Genomic DNA, 21,519 nt, shown 5'->3' on the forward strand with positions numbered 1-21,519 from the left:
GAAGGAATGGCTGCTGTGAAAGAGGTCCTAAGACTTCTCTTTCCTGCCCAGTACTCTTTGTTCCTTCTTTCTACCTCCTGTGAATCCCACTTGCTACTTGCAGAAGCCTAGTGGCCGCCCAAACTCCATCGGGCAGTCAGACCCATTCTAACAGAGCCCCAGAGAGTGATCTGAGAAAGCTCACCTCTCCTCGCTCCCTGGCACCAGGGAAGCCCCCCTCAGGTTCAGACCTGCTGACCAGGAGCCCTCAGGGAGCTTATTTATTACTAAGCTTCAATTAAATAAGACCCCAGGCAAAGGCCTGCTGCTATTCTTGTTGCTTATAGCCAGTTCTGTGCAGTGGCTCAGATTCCTATAGTCTGCTTGGTTCCCAGTGTGAGGTCTAAGGACATCATCCCATCCACATGGACTCCAAGCAGGGTCCAATTCATTTTCTTTTTTCTTTTCTTTTTGGTGGTACTGTTGTAGAATAGAAGGAATAAGTAGGTAGAAAGGAGACAGGAAGGAAAAGTAAAAATATAACTTTGATATAAGAACCTGGAGCTGAAGTGCTTCTGCCTCTCTAGTTCACAAACCAGTTCTCTTTCCCAGATCTGACTCTACCATAAATTCCTGGGAAACCTGTAGATCCTAGAGTTAACAATATTTCCGAGAAAACCTATAATTTAGGATATCCCAGCTTATCTGACAATCAACTAATGAGGACCCCAATCAACCCAAGATCATCCACCCTAAAGCTGACCAGACACCAGACCATCAGGAAGCGCCTTGGGACTCCTGGACTGAGCTCATCCACCCTAAGGCTGACCAGACCACCCGCCCACCATAATCCGCCTTGGGACTACTGGACTGAGCTCATCCTCACATACCTTCTCTAGCCCACCCCTCACGAAAGTCCCCTATAAGAAGAGAACCCTGAACTCCCCAAAATGCCTTCCTCATCTTGAGGGGCCCGCATTCTCTCTTGAATGTGTATTTCCTCCCTTTTCCCAATAAACCTCTGTCTATGTCTCTAACTGGCGCGTGCTGAAATTCTTTTCTGTCACGTTAGCAGGGACCCTGCAGACCCCAAGTTCCTGAGCTGAGAACTCACCCCAACATCTTTGGTACCCCAACAGTACTGGGGGTGGAACCCAGGGGCTTTCTACCTCTGGGCTATACTCCCAGACCTATTTTATACTATTTTTGGAAACAGGGTCTCACTAAGTTGGTGAAAGCCTCACTAAGTAGCTGAGGCTGGCTTCAAACCCGTGCGATCCCCCTGTCTCAGCCTCCCAAGCGCGGGGATTACAAGTGTGCGCCACCATGACTGACATCCAATTCATTTTCTAAAAGGACAAATTTGTGCATCTTGCATCTTGGAAACTGGAGAACCTTTCTGTACAGGGTTGTTTTTCTAGGTTGAGACACTATATCCAAACCTGACGATTTTTCTTTCTAAATAAACTGGAGGTGTAAATTTCCCAGACCTGCATTTTACATGTAGGTCAAAGGCCTTTTACACACAACGCTGCTACTGAGCAGCGCTGTAGTTTACCATCTTGTGGATGAAATCGTGTAAGATTGCTTGAGGTCTTTATTAGCCATTGTGTAAAAATAAAACTGGCCAGGAGCTAAACTGACCGAGTCCAACAGATGTCACTGATCTCATTCAAATTCTGCATTTTATTTCTCTGAGAGGATGAGTTGGCAGGAATTATTTGGAGATGAGATAATAACCAAGTGTTCATTAACAGATCTGAGTTTTGGCTTCTCTTTTTCTCTATTTTCTCTACTTTACATGGATGATGTGAATTCCTTCTACATGACCTGTATGCATGTCCCCTTGTCATGGAGATAAACATAAGGGAATGATTCTTTTAATGAGCTGAGGAGGCCTGAGGAGCCCCGCACGCCAGGAGAGCCCCCAGACAACTGGTGTGCTCTCTAACAAGAGAGAGAATGGCTGAACAGCTACTTCTTCTATACTAAGCTCTAAAACTAAAGTAATTATTTGTGTATGGGCCCTCTAAAACTTAGTTAATTGTTATCCAACAGTCCCAAACTGTAGCTTTTACTTAGAAAAATATTTTGAAAACTCATGTTTCTAGGCAGATTTATAGGACAAGTTAATTTGCTTAAATCAAGTTGGAAACATTACTGACATTTGTTAATGGTTATCTAGGGTCACTTTTTTTTCTTTTTTGGGTCTAGGGATTGAACCCAAGGGCATTTTGTCACTGAGCTACACCTGCAGTCCTTTTTATTATTTCTTTTTAAATAGCGTGTCAGTAAAGTTACTCTGTGCCTGGAACCTGTGATCCTCCTGTTTTAGCCTTTGAAGTATTGGGATTGCAGGCATGTGCCCTCAGGCCCAGCCAGAGTCAATCTTAATATCATTTTGGAAATGTCACAGGTAGAACACAAATCACATTAGCTCTGGAGCTATAAACAGGTCTAACAACCTTTTCTGCAAAGAACAGGCTTTGAGAAGTAGGGGCAGCTCCCTGAGCGTGGTCTGGGGGTCGCCAGCAGAGAGCTGTCTGGGCTGCTTGTCACAACACAGGTTCCCACAGCTCCAGACCAGCAACCAGAATCTTGGCCTGGAATCTACTTCCTAACAAGTGCCTCAGTGATTCTTTATGCAAAGCAAAGTTTGAGAAGAGCTCCGAGGAAACACAAGGCTTTCTCTGCTCTGCTCTCAGCCCCCCAGACCCAGCCTGTAAGGAAGGGCAGCCTGATAAGAATCAAGGCAAGTATTCAATAAATATTTAGTGAAGTACAAAATGTACCGTGTAAGGATATTATCTCTTCTTCAATCTGCCAGGGAGCTTCAAGCCATTTGAACTCAATTATGGAAATAAATGTTGTGGGCCTTCCTGGCTTGTATTTTTAAGCTCTTTTTTTCTTTCATTCTCATAGTTTTGCTATTATATTCTCCCTGGTTCTAATTTTTACCTTTAATTTGTTCATTGCCATTATTTTGTTTTATGGCTTTTGTAAGCACTCTTAAATCCTCTGTGGCATAAAATGAGGTGTAAATATATAGATATACTTTTATACAGACATAATTATGGTGGTTATCACTGTGTTCCTGCCATGTTACTCCCCCTCCCCAAGCTACATTCCCAGCCTATTTTAGTTCTTATTTTGAGTCAGGGTACTGCTAAGTTGCTGAGGCTAGCCTTAAACACGTAATCCCTAGTCTCAGCCTTCCGAGTACTGGAATTACAGGCATGCACCACCATACCCGGCACCATGTTCCTTCTCACACAGAAGCCCTGCATAGAAACTGGACAGTGCTCTTTTGTCTTCCCTTTCAGCCTGGAATCTTTCCCAGAGATTGTACAAAAGCACCAGTGCCTTACTTGTGTCCTTGGAGCTCGATGGCCGTTCCTTTCCTCCCACCGATGTCCCACATGATGACAGAGTGATCTGAACTGCCCGAGAACAGCACACGCTGGACAGGGTCCCAACACAGTGCGGTCACCCCACCTGAGAGGACACACAGCAGAGCATGAGTTGCAGGGCAACAATGTTGCTCACCCACAAAATGGGAATGCAAGGAAGTTAGGACTCAGTGCAGTTTCTGGCACACAGTAATGTTTTTGCGGTACTAGGGATGGAACCCAGGGGCATTGTACCTCCGAGATACATCCCCAGCCCTATTTTTTTTTTTTTTTTTTGGTGGTACTGGCGTTCCTGGAAGCCCTTCTACCTCTGGGCTACACTCCCAAACCTTTTCTATACTTTTTATTTGGAAACAGGGTCTCTTAAGCCAGCATGGCTGGCTTCGAACCTGCGTGATCCTCCTGTCTCTGCCTCCCAAGCGCAGGGATTACAAGCATGCGCCACCACACCTGGCCCCAGCCCTATTTTTTTTTAATTTTTTTAAAAAAAATTTGAAACAGGGTCTCAGTGAGTTGCAAAGGGCCTCGCTAAGTAGCTGAGGCTGTCTGTGAACCATCATCCTCCGGTTTCAGCCTCCCAAATGCTGAGATTACAAACGTGCATCACCACACCCAGCTCAATAATGTTTCTTGAAAGAACACGAGTAAGACCCCCAAAAGAAAACTGGTAAAAGTCCCACTCTTTAAGCATTTCCCCCACCAAACTTCATGTGTTATCAAATCAATTCCTATAAAGACCAAAGGGAAATGAAAAATATAATTAATTGACCCTCAAAAATTAGACAGGATTCTAAGAAGAACAGGAAATATTGTACTACTTGGAAATACTAACCATATTTTCTTAACTGTTGCCTACCTCCTCCCTGAAAACATGAGATGAAAAGTAAATGGAATTTACAAATGCTCAATTAGATTTGTAACTTTTTTTTTTGCAGTACTGGGGTGGAACCCAGGGGCATTGAACCTCTGAGCTACACTCCAGCCCTAATTTTTAGTCTCTTTATTTCTGAAACAGGGTCTCACTGTTGCGAAGTGAGTGAGTTGTGAAGGGCCTCACTAAGTAACTGAGGCTGTCCACGAACCATGATCCGGTCTCTGCCTCCCAAATGCTGGGATTACAAGAGTGCACCACCATGCCCAGCCTTGTATTCTTTTTGACACAAAATAATTGTAGAGAGTACAATCTGATGTGTGTTTGTGTGTGTGTGTATACATACATATGTATGTATGTATGTATTTGGTGGTACTGAGGTTCCTGGAAGCCCTTCTACCTTCGGGCTACACTCCCAGACCTATTTTATATTCTTTTTATTTGGAAACAGGGTCTCTTAAACCAGTGAGGCTGACTTCAAACCTGCGCGATCCTCCTGTCTCCGCCTCCCAAGCGCAGGGATTACAAGTGTGCGCCATCATGCCTGGCACAATTTGGTATTTTGATACAAGTATATATGGGCAATGATCAAATCAGGGAATGTAGCATTTCCATCTTTCTAAAGATTTATCATTTCTTAGCAGTGGGAACATTAGAAAATACTCTTTTCTAGCTGTTTTAGGTTTTATAATATTGTATTGTTATACTCACCCAACTGAGCAACAGAATACCAGAACTTATTCTGCCTTTCTAATTGTAACTCTGTACCTGCTGACAGACCTCTCTCATCCTCTCTCCTATCCACCTGTCTTTCATGGCCACTATCCTATTCACTGCTTCTATGAGATTTCACATGAGTGAGATAATGTGGTACTTTCTGGATCTGGCTTATTTCAGTTAATAATGTCCTCCAGATCATCCTATGGCTGACAAATTTCATCCTTTTTTAGGACAGAACTGGAATTGTATTGCATTTTGTATATGTACACATTTTCTTTCCTTATTCATCAGATGATGGGCACTTAAGAGTGTTTCCTTTTCCTAGCCACTGTGAACAGTGCTGTAATAAACATGAGAGTGCAGGTATGTCTCCAACATACTGACTTTATGTCCTTTGGATTACAGCCAGTAACGGGACTTTTGGGTCAAAGGATGGTTGTGTGTGTGTGTATGTGTGTGTGTTACTAGGGATCGAACCCAGGGGCATTCTACCTGTGAGCTATACCCCAGCCCTTTCTATTTTTATTTTTTAATTTGAAATAGGGTCTGGCAAAGTTGCTGAGAACCTTACTCTGCTCGAGTCCTGTGATCCTCAGGTCTCTGCCTCCCAAGTACTGGGATTACAGATGTGTGCCGCCATGCCCGGCTTGGTGGCTCTATCTTTAACTTTCCGAGGCATCTCCATACTGTTGTCCATAGTGGCTGTACTGAATTTCTATTCCCACCACAGTGTGCAAGGTTCCCTTTTCTCTGCATTCTCACCAACAACTGTTAGCGTTCGCCTTCTGGATGATGCCATTCTAGCTGGACTCAGGCAACACCTCATTGTGCTTCTGACTTGCACTTCCCTGACAATTAGTAATGCTGAGCATTATTTTTTATATATCTGTTGGTTATCTCCTCTTTTGAGAAATTTCTACTATAGATTTTTTAATCTTGTACATCAGATGTAATTAGGCCATGATGTCAGAATTTAACTTTTTTTTCCTCTTTGGAAATTTGCATTTAGAGATTCTTTGCACATTGTTTACATTCTTAAGTGTCAGTGTCCTCAAATATAAAATGGGGATGATGGTACTACTACCAACACTACAACTAGTACTGTTAATAATAATATCAAACTAACCACCACCTATTTGTAAGGCTGTGGTGAGGATTAGAGTAATCACAGGATCACTTTAGTAAATTCCTGTGTGTCGTATAGGTGTTTATTAACAGGACTCCTCTAATGGTATGGCTACACAGCAGTATTATTTTCTTCTATAGTAATCCCCTTGGAGAACAGCAATAGATTTTTCCACACAAGATGAGCTCAGAGCTTACAAAAAACTTATGTCAGAAATACTCACTTTTTACATTACTGAAAAATATTATGTTCTAAGAGGAACATAAAACAGCTTCTTATATTTTGGACTCAGACATTTAACAAATTTAGATTAAGGCTGGGCGTGGTGGCGCACGCTTGTAATCCCCGCACTTGGGAGGCAGAGACAGGAGGATCGCGCAGGTTCGAAGCCAGCCGCGCACGCTGGCTTAGGAGACCCTGTTTCCAAATAAAAATGTAAAAATAGGTCTGAGAGTGTAGCCCGGAGGTAGAAGGGCTTCCAGGAACCCCAGTACCACCAAAAAAAAAAAAAAAAATTAGATTAAGGTGTTCTAGTGAAGTGCTACACTGTTAATGTTCTTAGGGAAGTTTCTCATTAATTGTCTCAAAAGATTCTTTTTTTAAAGATCAGAAAAAGCTGGGCATGGTGGCACACACCTCTAATCTAAGTACTTGGGAAGCTGAGACAGGAGGATCACAGGTTCCAGGACAGCCTCAGCAAGTATTGAGACTTTAACCAACCTAGCAAGACCCTGTTTCAAACAATAAAAATAAAATAGGACTGGGACTGTAACTTGGAGGCAGAATGCCCCTGAGTTCAATCCCCAGCACATACACATGAAACAAAAACAAAAACAAACAAACCCCCACCGAACCCACTCTTCTGGACTGAGCTTCCTCGCTGCCTCCGTTTGCTCGTGTGCACACTTGTCCACGTGAGGAGCACTTGCTTCATAGTGCACCTGTGGTTAGCCAGCTCTCGCCCCCTTCCACCACCATCCACTCATGTAGTGGCCAAGCATGGTGCTGGTGCTGACGGGCCCTTGTACTGCCAGCGGAATGAGTGATGGATGGAGCAGATGGGTGAAAAGACAAGAGTCCTTTTTATTCTCCACTTCCGCACGTTCTTGCTTAAATGCCACCTCCGTGGAGACACCGTCCTTCACTACGCCCACCATGCTCCTCCTTACTGTTTTTCCCCCAAACTGGCTCACTGACTGTCTACTACTCTAATAAGTTACAGGTTCTAGGAGGCCCAGAGCTGTGGCTTGTTCGCCACAGTATTCCCCAGCACCTAGAATTCTGCCTGGCACGGTAGGCATTCAGTAAGCATGGCCAGATGACTGGATGGAAGAGTAAGAAGGTGAACAAATGTGCCGGCCTTGTTCCCAGCAGATGAAACAAGCCTCGGGCATTGTTCCTGGCCCACCAGTATTGCCCGCGTGATGCCTTCATCTGCTTTTAGGTCAGCAAAAGCTCAACTCTAGGAAAATCTCTGTCTCACTACTATGGTTAGTGGGACAGAGCAGAAAAAGGTGACAAATTTTATTTCCCCTAATAGGCAAGTAAAATAGCTTGGATTCTTTAAAGCTAAGGTTAGATTTAAATAATGGTGGCACTGGTAGAAAGAATGTCTAGAAAGGCTTAAGTGACTCAATTAAAGACTTAATTAGAGGGGCTCTCATCCTGTCAGAATCAGTATGGAAATGCTTAAATAAGGCTTACACTGTGCCAGGAAATCAATACCTTAACACCACCCTAAGACACCTCGCATCTCCGAATGTCATACTCTGAGACGCAGGCTCTCTGCCTTTCTCTGTGGGTCAAGGGGTGGGGATTTTTATGGTGGAGTGGAAGTTTGGGTATGGTACTGTAAGAAAAGAAAGCAATCTTTTCTATCAGAGTTATAAGATCGCATAGAATCTGGCAGGCTCCCACTTTGTAATTATAGACTAGGCATCCATTTTGTAACTTTTGCACATGTGTTTTCTCTGTGTTCCACTCCTAGATGGACTGATTTCATGTTTCTACATTTGTAAAATCTGCCCCGGAACAAATAGCCAACCAGATTAAACTGTGAAGTCTCATTCGAGCCAATGGGGGATGGTGCAGTGGCCTAAGTGTTAGGGGATAAAAGTCCAAGTGGACTGCCTGCCCAGTGTGTACAGAAGTAAACTGTGCACACAATTATTTTGATTTCATGAGTGGTTGTGTGTTTTTTTTTTTTTTTTTTCTGGAGGAAGGCTTCCCTAAGATCTGTTTCTAACAGTTTATTTTAAATGCATACGATCTGAGATCAGATTCTAGAGTAAAATCCAAACTCTACTTTTTTTTTTTTAATCAGGGGGCTTGACTCAGGGGGCATCTACTTCTGAGCTACACTCCCAGCCCCATTTTATTTTTATTTTGAAACAGGGTCTTGTTGGGTTGATAAAAGTCTCACTACTTGCTGAGGCCATCCTCAAACCTGTGATCCTCCTGTCTCAGCCTCCCAAGTACTGGAATTACAGGTGCCCACCTCCAGCTCTACTTTTACTGGGTATCTCATCTTGGGTAGGTGATTTAAGGCCACTTTGTCCCAGAAATCTCATGTGGAAAACAGGGAAGATAATGGTACCTCACACAGAGTCTTGTTGAGATTAAATGAATGAGTTAAGTCCCAGACTAGTATCCAGCCATGGGAACCACTTAAAAAGTGTCAGCTATGACTACAGTGCAGGAGACATCATGTACACAATCGCTGAGAGTATACACTATGGAATGAGCTGTAAGGTAGTGGCCAGCTTGTCCCTTTGATATTCCTAATAATAATATCAAACTATGAGGCTGGGCATGGTGGTGTATGCTTGTAATCCCTGTGCTTGGGAGGCAGAGACAGGAGAATCATGCAGGTTTGATGCCAGCTATGCTGGCTTAAGAGACCCTGTTTCCAAATAAAAAAGTATAAAGAAAAAATAGGTCTGGGAGTGGGGAGTGTAGCCCGGAGGTAGAAGGGCTTCCAGGAATCCCAGTACCACCAAAAAAAAAAAAAAAAAAAAAATCAAGCTATGGAGTTTTAAAATATTCAATTAGATTTTTTATCCTTATTTTGGACACAAAGTAATTGTACATATTTATAGTTCAATGTGGTATTTTGATACAGGTATATACTGTGTAATCATCAAATCAGGGTTGTTATCCCAGCCATCATGAAATCAAGTGAAGTTGTACAAATCAGACCAATGGCCAGCTCTGCCCCATTACATCAGCCTGTAAGAGCCAGAGATGGGGAAGGGAATTCCCAGTAACACAGAGTGTTAGGAAGAGAAAATCAATACAGCAGTTAGCACAAGTCAGGATATATTAATCATACTCTCCCAGGACTCAGAGTGAGAAAGATGGAAGAAGACATAGAAAAGGAAAGGATAGAACAGGGAAGCAAATAACTCTGGGCTCCCGTGCCAGATATAAATGTCCTAACAACCAGGCTGACTGAGAGCTGGCTTACGGATCGTAAATTACAGTATCCACCTTGAGTCAGTTCAACAAGTGCTGAGCATCTTCCTCGTAGCAGGCACTGTGTGGGCCGTGTGAAGATGCGGACCCTTCCACCACTACAAATGTATGATGCCAGAATGTGAAGATGCTGACCCTTCCACCAATACAAACGTATGATGCCAGAATGACAGGATTATTTCAAGAGCAAGAAGATTGTGCACAGTGTGTTTGCTGGAGCCATTTACTCTGGGACATGTGGCTCCTCCCTCTGCTTGGGGTGCCTGTCCTACCCTGACCATCCAAGGAACTTCTTCCCTATCTTTAAGGTGTGGCTTCCCTAGCACCCCAGTTTAGGTGAGGCTCCAGCCTCTGAGCATGTCTCTACCATACTGAATTTTTTTTTTCTTTTTGCGGTACTGGGGATGGAACCCAGGGGCATTCTACCTCTGAGCTATACCGCCAGCCCTATTTTTTATTCTTTATTTGAAACAGGGTCTCACTGAGTTGCAGAGGGCCTCACTAAGTAGTTGAGGCTGTCTGCGAACAGCGATCCTCCTGTTTCAGCCTCCCAAATGCTGGGATTACAAGTGTGCGTCACCACGCCCAGCACTTGAATTTTGTTGGATTATAAATCTGTCCCCACAGGAGACTTTAGGTTCTGTATCTTTGTATCTGAGTGCAGGTCACAGCCTGGTATACTGGAGGTACTCAATAATAAGTGCCTACTCAATGGACTCACTCTATTAGATGCAGAGAGGAGTGGGAACACAGGAAGGAGACCCTGGGGTGGGGATTATTGGCCAGGTGCAAGTCACAGAGGAGCAGGGGAAAGCAGGGAGGGAGTGCGCTGGCGGGAACAGTCTGGCCCTTGGTGGGAACTTCCCCTGCACCTCTCCTGAGGAGCAGCAGCTCTGAAGCCTGCATTCCAAGCAGTGCAGGGCCAGTGCACCTCTCACCCTGACCCAAACAGAGGGCAGGCCAGGGCTACAATGGTGATGGTTTTCTAGTGTTTACAATGTCTTGTTTGGTACTGGGGGCTCAGCTACAGGGACATTTTACCTCTGAGCCACACCCCCAGCTCTTTTTATTTTGAAATGAGGTCTCACTAAGTTGCTGTGGTTAGCCTCCAATCTGTAATCCTCTGGTCTCGGCTTCCGAGGTACTGAGATAACAGGCCTCGCCCCACACCTGGCTCTATTTTTTTTTTGTGGTACTGGGGTTCCTGGAAACCCTTCTACCTCTGGGCTACACTCCCAGACTTATTTTTTATTTTATTTGGAAACGGTCTCTTAAGCCAGCGAGGCTGGCTTCGAACCTGCGCCCTTCTCCTGTCTCCGCCTCCCAAGAGCGGGGATTACAAACATGCACCACCACGCCCGGCTTTCTGACTATGTTTTAAATGATAAATATCATCTTCCATTTCATTCTACTTCACTTCAAATCAATTCATCTCTTTGTTCCCTCTCGCTGTTTCATTTTATGCTCTCCTTGCCTTTGACCTCCCAGATATAACCTATAGCGTAGCTTGTAAATTAAACATTCTTTAAAGGCTATTAGCTACTCTTTAATGGCTACAGAACTTCGATTTGGGATGGTAGAAAAGTTCTGAAAATGACAGTGGTGATGGCTACACAACATTATTAGTATACTTACTGTCACAGAACTGCACACTTAAAATGGTTGAAATGGCAAAATAATAAAAAATCATGAAAATGTTTATAAAATAAAACTTTGTAATTTAAAATGTGTCTCATAAGCCAGGCATGGTGGCACATGCTTATAATCCCACTTGGGAGGCTGAGACAGGAGGTTGCGGTTCTGCAACTTAGTGAGACCTTGTTTCAAAATAAAGGATAAAAAATAGGGCTGGGGGTGTTGTTTGGAGGTAGAATGCCCCTGGGTTCCACCCCCAGTATCACAAAAAAAGTATCTCATAAATATGAATGTTAGAGCCAGCCAAGGAGGGACGTCACACATGGGAGGGTATGGTGGACAGGCTAATGTGTGGCTCAAGGAGAGCCTAACTCAGTGCTTAGACCGTGGAGCCTCCTGAATTAAATATCTCACCTCTTGGTCACTACGTTTTGTTCTTCGTTGAAATGATGAGGTTTGTGGAAAGTTATATAAGCTCTACCTCTAGGCTAGCCTTCTTTCTCCTTAAGATGCTATTTAATGACCACTTCTAGCTGGGCGTGGTGGCCCACACTTGTAACCCCAGTATTTGGAAGGCTGAGATCCAAGGATTGCAGGTTGGAGGACCGCTTCAACAAGTAGTGAGGCTCCCTTGAATCCAGCAAGACCCTGTTTCTTTTTTCTTTCTTTTTTTTTTTTTTTTTTTCAGCACTAGGGGTGGAACCCAGGGCATTCTACCTTCGAGCTACACCCCCAGCCCTATTTTTTATTCTTTATTTTGAGACTGGGATCCTCCAATCTCAGCCTCCTGAATGCTAGGATTACAAGTGTGTACCACCATGACTGGCTAAGACTGTTTTGAAATAAAAATAAAATGGGGCTGGGGAGGGAAGTTGGAATGTAGTTGCAAGACAGCATGCCCCTGGGTTCAATCCCCAGTCCCACAAACAAACAAACAAACAAAGTCCCTCACTTCCTTGGGAATACTCCCTCTGACTGCAGGAGAGTGGCCTCTTTTATTTGCTTCCAAGCAGGCTATAAGTGGCATCAGAGATTCCCAGCACTGGCTTACTGCATGTGCCTTGATGAGCTAGCATTATTGGTCTACTGTGTGTGCTCCATGCTGGACTGGGAGCTGAGTAAGGGCAAGGGCTGTTTATTTGTTTGTTTACATACACAAGCCCCCACCACAGAGAGCGAGCCCAGGGCTTGGTTTCAGGGCAGTCCTGGCTAGTGGCTTATACTTGCTGTAAAGCAGATCTATGTACAGGACACTCTTCATTTAATTACCAGAGTGTGCATATTTACAATGAACTTTCTTGGCTTATTTTTATTATAGTTACATTGTTTCCTTCAATAACTCTCTTAACAGCTAATAACAAAGCTGTGTTTAATTTTTCACTAATTAGTATGTTTTGCAGATTTACATTCAAGCCCTCTTGTTTCTAATATGTCCATGCAGATTAGAAAAAATCTTAGAAATAAAATTTAAAAAGCTTTTATTGATGCTATTTATTTCTAGTGGCCAATATAAGGCTTTTTCTGAGCCGGGCATAGTGGCGCACGCTTGTAATCCCAGCATTTGGGAGGCTGAGACCGGAGGATCACAGTTCATGGACAGCCTCAGCCACTTAGTGAGGCCCTCTGAAACTTAGTGAGACCCAGTTTCAAATTAGAATAAAAAAACTAGGGCAGGGGGGATAGCTTGGAGGTCAAATGCTCCCGGGTTCTATCTCCAGACCCGCAAAAAAAAAAGAAAAAAAAAAGGCTTTTTCTGTTTCTGTTTCACTCAACCCAGTGAATGGCTTCTTGGTATAAATATATTCTAATTTGTTTAGGAACCATGATACTTGGACTTTAGCTCTGGAAAGAAAACCAGAAGAGGGAGTGTAAGCCTAAAACTAGTTTCCTAAGGCCCTATAGATTAGAACATGTTATGCTCTAGCCTCTGGGCATGACAAGCCAGTCCCACCATTAACCCACGTGGCCTTCTGAGCTGTAAGAGAAAGTAATAGGACAAATGGCCCTGGTCCATACACTCACATACAAAAGACTGCCCCACCACCTCCCTCTCCTTCCATGGAAGTTGCCCGTCCTGTGCTCTAGGAAGGGCTGGGGCTCGCTTCCCTGCCTTTTTTAGCTCATGTCTCTCGCTGAGCTGGGAGGAACTGAGGACAATGACTGTGCCTTTCATTTCTATGACGAGGTAGTGGCTGAGATCAACAAGGGGAAGCATGGAGTGTCAAGAGAAGACCCAGGGCAGGTCTTGGGATTCTCACAATGAACCGAGAGCAGAAAAACAGGGAGAGGACACCTCACAGAAGCAAATGGAGGACGATGACAGCAAGAAGGGCCACAGGGCAAAATGCTGCGGAAAGGTTACATATGACAAGGCCTAGAACATGTCCCAGTGGGTCACTGGTCACCTCAGGAGAGGCTCGAGTGGTGTAAGAGACAAGCCAGACTGCAGGGGCTGGGAGGCACGTGGAAGGACTTTGGAGCAGCAAGGAGAATCATTCTTCTAAGACACATTAGTGTGTGCTTCATCTGCCTGAACCTTGAAGACATAATGCTGCCTGAAGTAAACTAGTTGCAAATGGACAAGTACTGCATCACTCCACGGATGCGAGAGACCTGGAGTGGTCAGATTCATGGCGATGGAAAGTAGAAGGTAGCTGCCAGGGCTGGGGCAGGGTGGGCTGCTGTCCAAGGGCAGAGTTGTAGTTTGGCAAGAGAAAAATGTTCTGTGGTGGGAATGTACTTCATGCCACTGAATAGGAAAAGTTTTAAATTGTTAAAATGGTTATGTATATATATTACCACAATTAAAAAGAAGCAACACTGTTAAGAGAATTAAGATGAAAATTGGTACCGCAGGAGGACATAGGAGAGAGTATTTGGGTTTGTTTTCTTTACAAGGAGGCAGGAAACTTAAGCATGTTAATAAACTGAAGAGTAAACTAGTCAGTTGTGAGACAAAGAGAGTCTATTTTGGTATGGAGATCCTGAGAAGCCTGGGAGAAAGCAGAGGAAGGCAGGTCCTTGAACTGAGAAGGAGGGAGTACAGGAAAAGTCTGTTGGGATATGGGAGATACAGAATGGGCAAGAAATAAAGTTTCTATCTGGGGCTGGGGATGTAGCTCAATGGTGGGACATAAGCTCCATCCCCAGCAAAACAGTCTGCTAGCTTCTGTAGGAGGGAGCAGGGGTGGTGGGGAAGGGATCGGCAGCAGGGGTGTACTGACCACAGGCAGAGGAATTATGAGGCAGCTTTGAGTCTGGCTGGGAAATCATGACCTTGCCATGGTAGTGATGATCTGAGTCTCACAGAAGTGCGACTTGCAGGCCACCAGCTGACTGCAAGGAGAAGGTGGCCAGTCAGTGTGAACAACAGGCTCCCAAGGAGAATCTTCTCAATCAGAGCCCAGAATGCCAGGAAGCATGTGACTGAAGTGGTGCCCCACTGGGAAGGAGGAGATGCAGGGGCTGAGACACTGGGGAAATGAGAGACACTGGACTGGAACTCACACCAAGGAGGAAGGCGAGTGCAGTGAAATAAAGAAATGGGGCTGAAGCTGAGAGAGGTGGAGACTCGAGTCAATAGTGAGACACACACATTTGAGATTTCTAAATTGAGATGGTTCTAGGTCCCTCCAGGCACAGGCTTGGCCAGGGTGCAGAGAGCTAAAAAGTGACACCCAGTGAGGAAATATGGGGTCCTATCCACAGGGGATGTTTCTATGCAAAATTCTTCTTCACAAAGGCACGATTAAGATGATTTTTTATGAAACTTTTTCAATGTGATTCAACTGTATGTGTCTTAGCCCAGCACTCTATCTTTTCCCTTTAGGAAATCCCTTATGATTGGATTGCTACATCCAAACTGAGTATTATCCCTGTTTTGCACGAAATCATGGGTTGGCAGTTTGCAAAAAACATAAAAGCCCATTAAAGGCCATGAAAACAGGCTCATTTCTTGGGGTCAACATTTTCTACAGCCAATGCCACGTTAAAAATACCAGCAAAACACTAATCATCATCTATTCAAGTCTTTCAGAGGCTAAGAGTAACTATATAATCCTTGCTTAAACGATCCTAAACATACCAGTAGCATAAAGGGGACCATGGTTTATAAACCCATAGGAAGGGAAAGATGAGCTTTCCCTTCCTCTGTATGCAGTTTAGCTCTCCATGATGGGCCTATTTTTCTTTTCATCTCTCTTGGTGTAAGAATCTTTCTTGTATACCATCTTCTCACTCCCAGGCAGTCCCAGGCAGCTGTCCTTTCAGTCTTCAGGGGTTTGAGCAGTTGCCACACAGTCTCAAACAACGTCCCATTATCTCATGCCAACACTGGCTTTCTTTAGTGCAAGCTGACAAAGAACTAAATCACCAACATTTTCAAAGTAGACTGGTTTCTCTTTTGTTTGGATTATGGAGACAATTTTTGACATTATCTCTTACAGACCTATTCTGAAATCAAGTAAGCATATCATATGCATCTCCGCACAAGCACAGGCTGTACTTTGCCACTTTCAAAAACTACAATCTGAGCATCATAACATGGAAGGGATGACAGCGCATCACAATTTTGCTTTGACTCCTACCTGTGTGTCCTCTGAAAGTTGTGACCAGGGTGCAGTTTTCTTGCTCCAGTTTGAGGATTGTTACTTGGCCTGAGTGGTCACCAATAAACACATGCCGGGTTTCAACATCGAATCTATCATGTAAACATTAAGGATTGTTTTTCAAAATTGAAAGAATGGGGACTTAGAGTGGGGGAGAGGGAGAAGCACAAATTTAACAAGAAATGTAAAAATTCCATGCCAAGAGAACTTAAAGAGAGTGTTGGAAGACACAAAAGGGACTTAACAAAGTGAAGGACATACTGTATTACTGAATAGAAAGACTCAATATGACAAAGGTGTTACTTCTCACTACATTAACTTATACATTTAATATAATCTCAATAAAATATCAATATGCTATTTTCTATAGCTAGATACGTTCGTTCTAAAAGTCATATGGAAAAATAGATAAACAAGAAGAGCCAGGAACAATTTAAAATAAGAATAATATGGTAGGTGACCAGGTGGTTAGTTGTACATATTAAACATGTTACACAGTCTCCTTTGTGGGGGCTTAAAAACATACTTACGTGGAAAGGATTTGCATTTTCTTTCTTTCTTTTTTTTTTTTTATGGAACCCAGGGGCATTCTACCTCCTGTCTCAGCTTCCCAAATGCTGAGGGGATGCAGGGGCTGAGACACTGGGGAAATGAGAGACACTGGACTGGAACTCACACCAAGGAAGAGGGCGAGTGCAGTGAAATAAAGAAATGGGGCTGGAGCTGAGAGAGGTAGAGACTCAAGTCAGCAGTGAGACACACACATTTGACACAAGCATGTGCCACCATGCCCAGCATGGGATTTGCATTTTTAATCTGAACCTGCTGTGGCAGAGGACTTAACTGCTTCCTGCCCCACAGTGTTCTGTGCCACTGTGCTGCTAAGTTCCCAGCGTTCTTTGGACACATAGTAGACATGTGCTCCTCTGTTGCAAGTCCTGGTGGCAATCTCACAGGCTTGACTTTTTTTTTTTTTTTTAAGGGTTCTGGGGATTGAACCCAAGAGTGTTTTACCTCTGAGCTAAACCCTCAGCCCTACTTTATTTTGAAACAGGGTCTCAAAAGTTGCTAAGGGCCTCACTAATTTGCTGAGACTGGGCTCAGACACTGATCCTCCTATATCAGCCTTCCGAGTACTGGGATTATAGGCATGGAACACCATGCCCAGCACAGGTGTGGCTTTTATCAACTGTTAACCATTTTCAGTTCTGCATCAGTGATGGAATATTCTTAGGCACTTTGAAAGGTATGTGCTTTATCTAATTCAAGCATCCTTATTCTGTCATTTCCCCAACTTGAACATCTTCTTGGACTTTTTATTCTGGTAGTAATATGCAGTTTATAAGGGTGCTGTCTACAGCACTTTTTTCATGATCTACAGGGGAAGGCTGAAACATTTATCTGGAATTCTTAATTGGTAAATTTGTTATGAATCCAATATGCACAAGTGAAAGATTCACCTTTTGCCACAGTCTGTAGTGTGCCGGGGATCTCTGAACTACTAAGTGTACAGATTCCTGCCCAGAGTGTGGTGCTAGTTCCTTCCAGAGGCCGCAAAGCTAAACATCCAGCCTGGGAAGCTCCTTTAGTGAAAAATGTAGTATTGGTGCATAGATAAGACAAACACACTAATGAGGCAGATACAAAGTCCTGAATTAGACCCAAAAGTATAAAAAAATCTAGTATATGTCTGACAAAGGTAGCTTTTCAAGTCAGTAAGGAAAAGCTGGATTAAAATAAAATAATGTGCACTCAAACTATGTACCTATTTAGTAAAAATGGAACCTGTACTTTACATTGTACACAAGGGTACATTACAAGTTAGGGATCTACACGTAGGAAATGAAACTATGTAAGTTCTCGATAGTGAGTTTCTCTGTAACTCTGGAGTGGAAAAAGCTATCCTTCAGAAACACAGACAAGAATACTATAAGCCAAAAGACAAGTTGGAAAAAAATATTTGCAATTTCTGTTGCAAAGGGTCCAAATCCCTAATATAAAAAGACAGTGATGAAAAGAAAAAGACCACAAACTGAGTAAGAAATGGGTAAAATTAAGATGAAACTATGAATGGTTAGTTTGAGGAGAAATTAAAACGGTGGCTTTGTAAAATAAAGAGTGAACACAGCAGGTCTGCTTACAAAGCTGGCCCATGATGTCCCACTGTAGGCTCATCATTGTAACATATGTACCACTCTGCTGGGGAACGCTGGTGATGGCAGAGGCTATACATGTGTGGAGACTTCTGTGAAATATCCATACTTTCTATTTACTTTTGCTGTGGACCTAAAACTGCTCTAAAGAATATCTTTTAAAACTAAAAATTAAGCTGGGTGTGGCAGCACATACCTGTATTTGGGAGGCTGAGACAGGATGATTGTAGGTTTGAGGCCAGCCTCAGAAATTTAGCATGACCCTCAGCAACTCAGTGAAATCCTTTTTCAAAATTAAAAAAATAGGGCTGGATGTGTGGCTCAGAGGTAGAACACGTCTGGGTTTAATCCCCAGAACTATTAACTAGGTAAATAAATAAAATAAGTAAAATTAAAAGAGACATTGGGGCCAATATGATATAGTTCTATTGGCCAAAGATGGGGCAATTTGAACATTACAAAGAGCAATTTATTGAAAAAGCTGGGCGTGGTGGCACATGCTTTTGATCCTAGCATTTGGGAGGCTTGAGACAGGAGGATTCGGGTTCGGGGCCAGCCTCAGCTACTTAGTGAGGCCCTTTACAACTCAGTAAAACCCTATTTCAAAGTAAAGAATAAAAAATAGGGCTGCAGTGTAGCTCAGAGGTAGAATGCCCCTGGGTTCCATCAGCAGTACTGGATAAAAAGCAATTTATTAAAATATACTGAATATGTAATTTAAAAAACCATAAGCAAAGCTAAGAGTTTATAATAGTGCTCAAAAAGATCCCCATTGGAGGTAAACAGGGCACTAAATCTGAAAAACAGCAATTAAGGGGAAAGAATTAAGAACTTATCCTATTTTTTCTCTAATAATTGTATATTAGGCCAACCAAAATAGGCCTAGCCAATAAGAGAAAGTTGTAGTTTATAAAGAAATCCAACTAATAAGCATGGGAAAATATAATAATATTAGAAAATGGCCAGTCTGCAATGCTAATGAAGGAGCCGATTCAGGCAAAGTGCACCGTGGATGGAACCACTAAAAGAGGCCAGCAGGGGGGACACACTGCAAGGCTCCTGCCACCTGAGCGTAACTGTAAGGGTAACAGCACACTCATGAGCCTCCCGATGGGAAGCAACATAAAGCTCGCGGCAATGTCACTAAGTGTTCTTACAAAGAGTCTAGTCTATGGGGAATCAAGATTTTGGAGACAGCTGTCAATTTACAGGAGATATGGGAGAGGGGATGTAGGAATACATGTAAGTGACATCATGGGCAAGCAGAGAGGTCAGTTTGGAATGTGGACTGTCTGTAGGACAGATTTAGGACCTTTGGAGGCAGTGGCATTAAAGAGGGCGGGCAGGGCGCTGCCCTAGAAGAAGGACCATTCAGAAGATAAGAGAACTATGTGCAGTGTGTGGATCTTGTCTACATCCAATTTCAAACAAACCCACTGCAAAAAGCCATTTCCAAAACAGTGAGTGAAATCTGAAAACAATCGATTTTCAATAATATCAAACAGTGATTACAAATTTGTAGGTGTGATAATAACACTGCAATTACTGAAAGATTTATGTATTTTCAAGGTGCACCTACAAGAATCATCAGTGGATATGGGTAAAAGGGAAGCAAATATTCCTTCTAATATTCTCTCCAATCAGTGCATGCATTAACATTTTTTCACAATAAAACATTAAAATGAAGTGGAAAACAAAACATTACAAAAAGCTATATTTTTTTAACTAGTTATTAGACATATGCAAGATAGTATTAAAATGTAAAAGAAAAAGATTACTTTAAATTTAATTATAAAAACAAAAATGAAAAAGACTCAAACTAATACTAAACATTCTTCACAACTGCAAGTAACAGTATTCTCTAAAAAATATGAATCCAACAAAACCTATTTAGAAGAGTATTGAATTAAATGACAGAGTGATTGACATTAAGTATGATATGAAGAAATTGAGATAATCTTAATAGCTTTTCAGAAGTCTTTACCTGCCCAGGAATAAAGCTGAGATTATACTTGGTGGGAAGATATTGGACTATATAGGGTGACATTCTGGAAATATCTCCAACATGGAAAAAATCCTAATATAAAGAGTCTCTGAATTATTTTTTGTAAAAACATACAAAATATGATTAAAAAAAATCAAGATACTGACAGGTGAGGCTGGATTAAGTATTTATAAATTTAAAGACTAGCAAAAAGAGTGGAGAAGAAAAACATTTGTTTCTATTTCCTATGGCCTACCTGCTGTGGAACCTTTGGAAAAATGCCCTATTCTACTGTATCCAGTCGTGTAGAGGAGTAACCAAAAATTTTTAATACTTCTAATCCTGGTTTTGCCAGGGAACATCCATGTGGCTTTCTGCAAGGCATTTTCAGCCTAAATGTCTCTGAATCTCAGTGAGCCCTGGTTGCTACATTGTAAAAATAAAGAATAAGGTTATTTCATCTTACTGTACATTGTTGTATTGCTAGTGGACAAACTAATATATGTAAAAGCACTTCATAAATCCTCAGGGACTGCAGATACAAGGTATTATCTTCCTTTTTCACTCCGTTTCTCTTTCCTTATTATGATTATTATTGTTGTTATTATTGTTGTTCATGTTATTACTGTTATGGATTACTTGATATTTGAAGCTTTAGATCAGTAGCCCAAATAACCAAGCAATTTAGGGTTATTCAGAAATTGATATTTCAATTTGTGAAATAGTTATTCTGTTCATCTTCCTTCATATTTCTACTTAAATTTTGATTATTTTCATTACATATTTACTTCTCTACTATGAGGGCTAAAAAAAAGAGGGGAAAAAAGGCTGTATTCAATCAGATTTATTCTGTACACATGCTGACCTGGACAAATGACCGAGGGAGAGATGGGACAGAATTAATTCATCTGTGGAGGTCTTGTCTTGATAACACTACCTGTCTACTATGAAGATAAAGAGAGGTATGAAATGATTCTGCACATTTAATGTTGCTTCATTAGTTCTTCCTCCTTCTCCCTTTGCCAATTAAAAAAAAAAAAAAGCCCATAAGAGCAGAGGTTAGAAAACAGCAGGAGTCTTCCTGTTGATACTTTCCCCTCTGCTCAGGATAATGAAGCCATTTTTAGACACAAATAATGGCGACAGCTAAGTAAGCCTCTTAACACATTTCCACAGTCCCCTGGGTGGCTAAGTGGTCTAGGAACCCAAGAACTCCAGGAACCTAGGTAACATGTTCTGTACGAAATCTAGCATTTCCTTAGTTTATGGGTGAGGAATGGCAATTTCAAAAAGTGTGACATTGCTGTTCAAAGCTGTGGACATTAGTTATTAGGAATATGTTGAGACAGGGCAAGAAGCGAAGGTCAGAATTCTCAGGACCGGGTGTCCTGCACAACCTAAGGAAGTGTGCCCTTCCCACCCGCCCAGCTTCTGCTCTTGGGGTGGGTTAGAAAGGAGCAGGTCTGTGAGGCCCAGGACCATCCATCCCACTCTCTTCTCTCAAAAATATGCTGGGATTACTTTTTTGTGTGTGGTGCTGAGGATTGAACCCAGGGGCAT

At 42.6% G+C, this 21,519-nt stretch overlaps 1 protein-coding gene across 1 annotated transcript in view; it reads right to left on the reverse strand.

Moving 5' to 3' along the window:
* WDFY2 (WD repeat and FYVE domain containing 2) overlaps positions 1–21,519 on the reverse strand; it is a gene marked incomplete at both ends in the record, with an annotated part of 198,564 nt that overhangs the window by 22,181 nt on the left and 154,864 nt on the right. The window contains 2 exons of the mRNA XM_080690249.1: positions 3,348–3,474; positions 15,802–15,914. Of these exons, the coding sequence (XP_080546375.1) occupies positions 3,348–3,474; positions 15,802–15,914 (240 nt within the window). The remainder of the gene's footprint in view (positions 1–3,347; positions 3,475–15,801; positions 15,915–21,519) is intronic.

This window comes from Muscardinus avellanarius (assembly GCF_963383645.1).
Source record: "Muscardinus avellanarius genome assembly, chromosome: 2".
NCBI lineage: Eukaryota > Metazoa > Chordata > Mammalia > Rodentia > Gliridae > Muscardinus > Muscardinus avellanarius.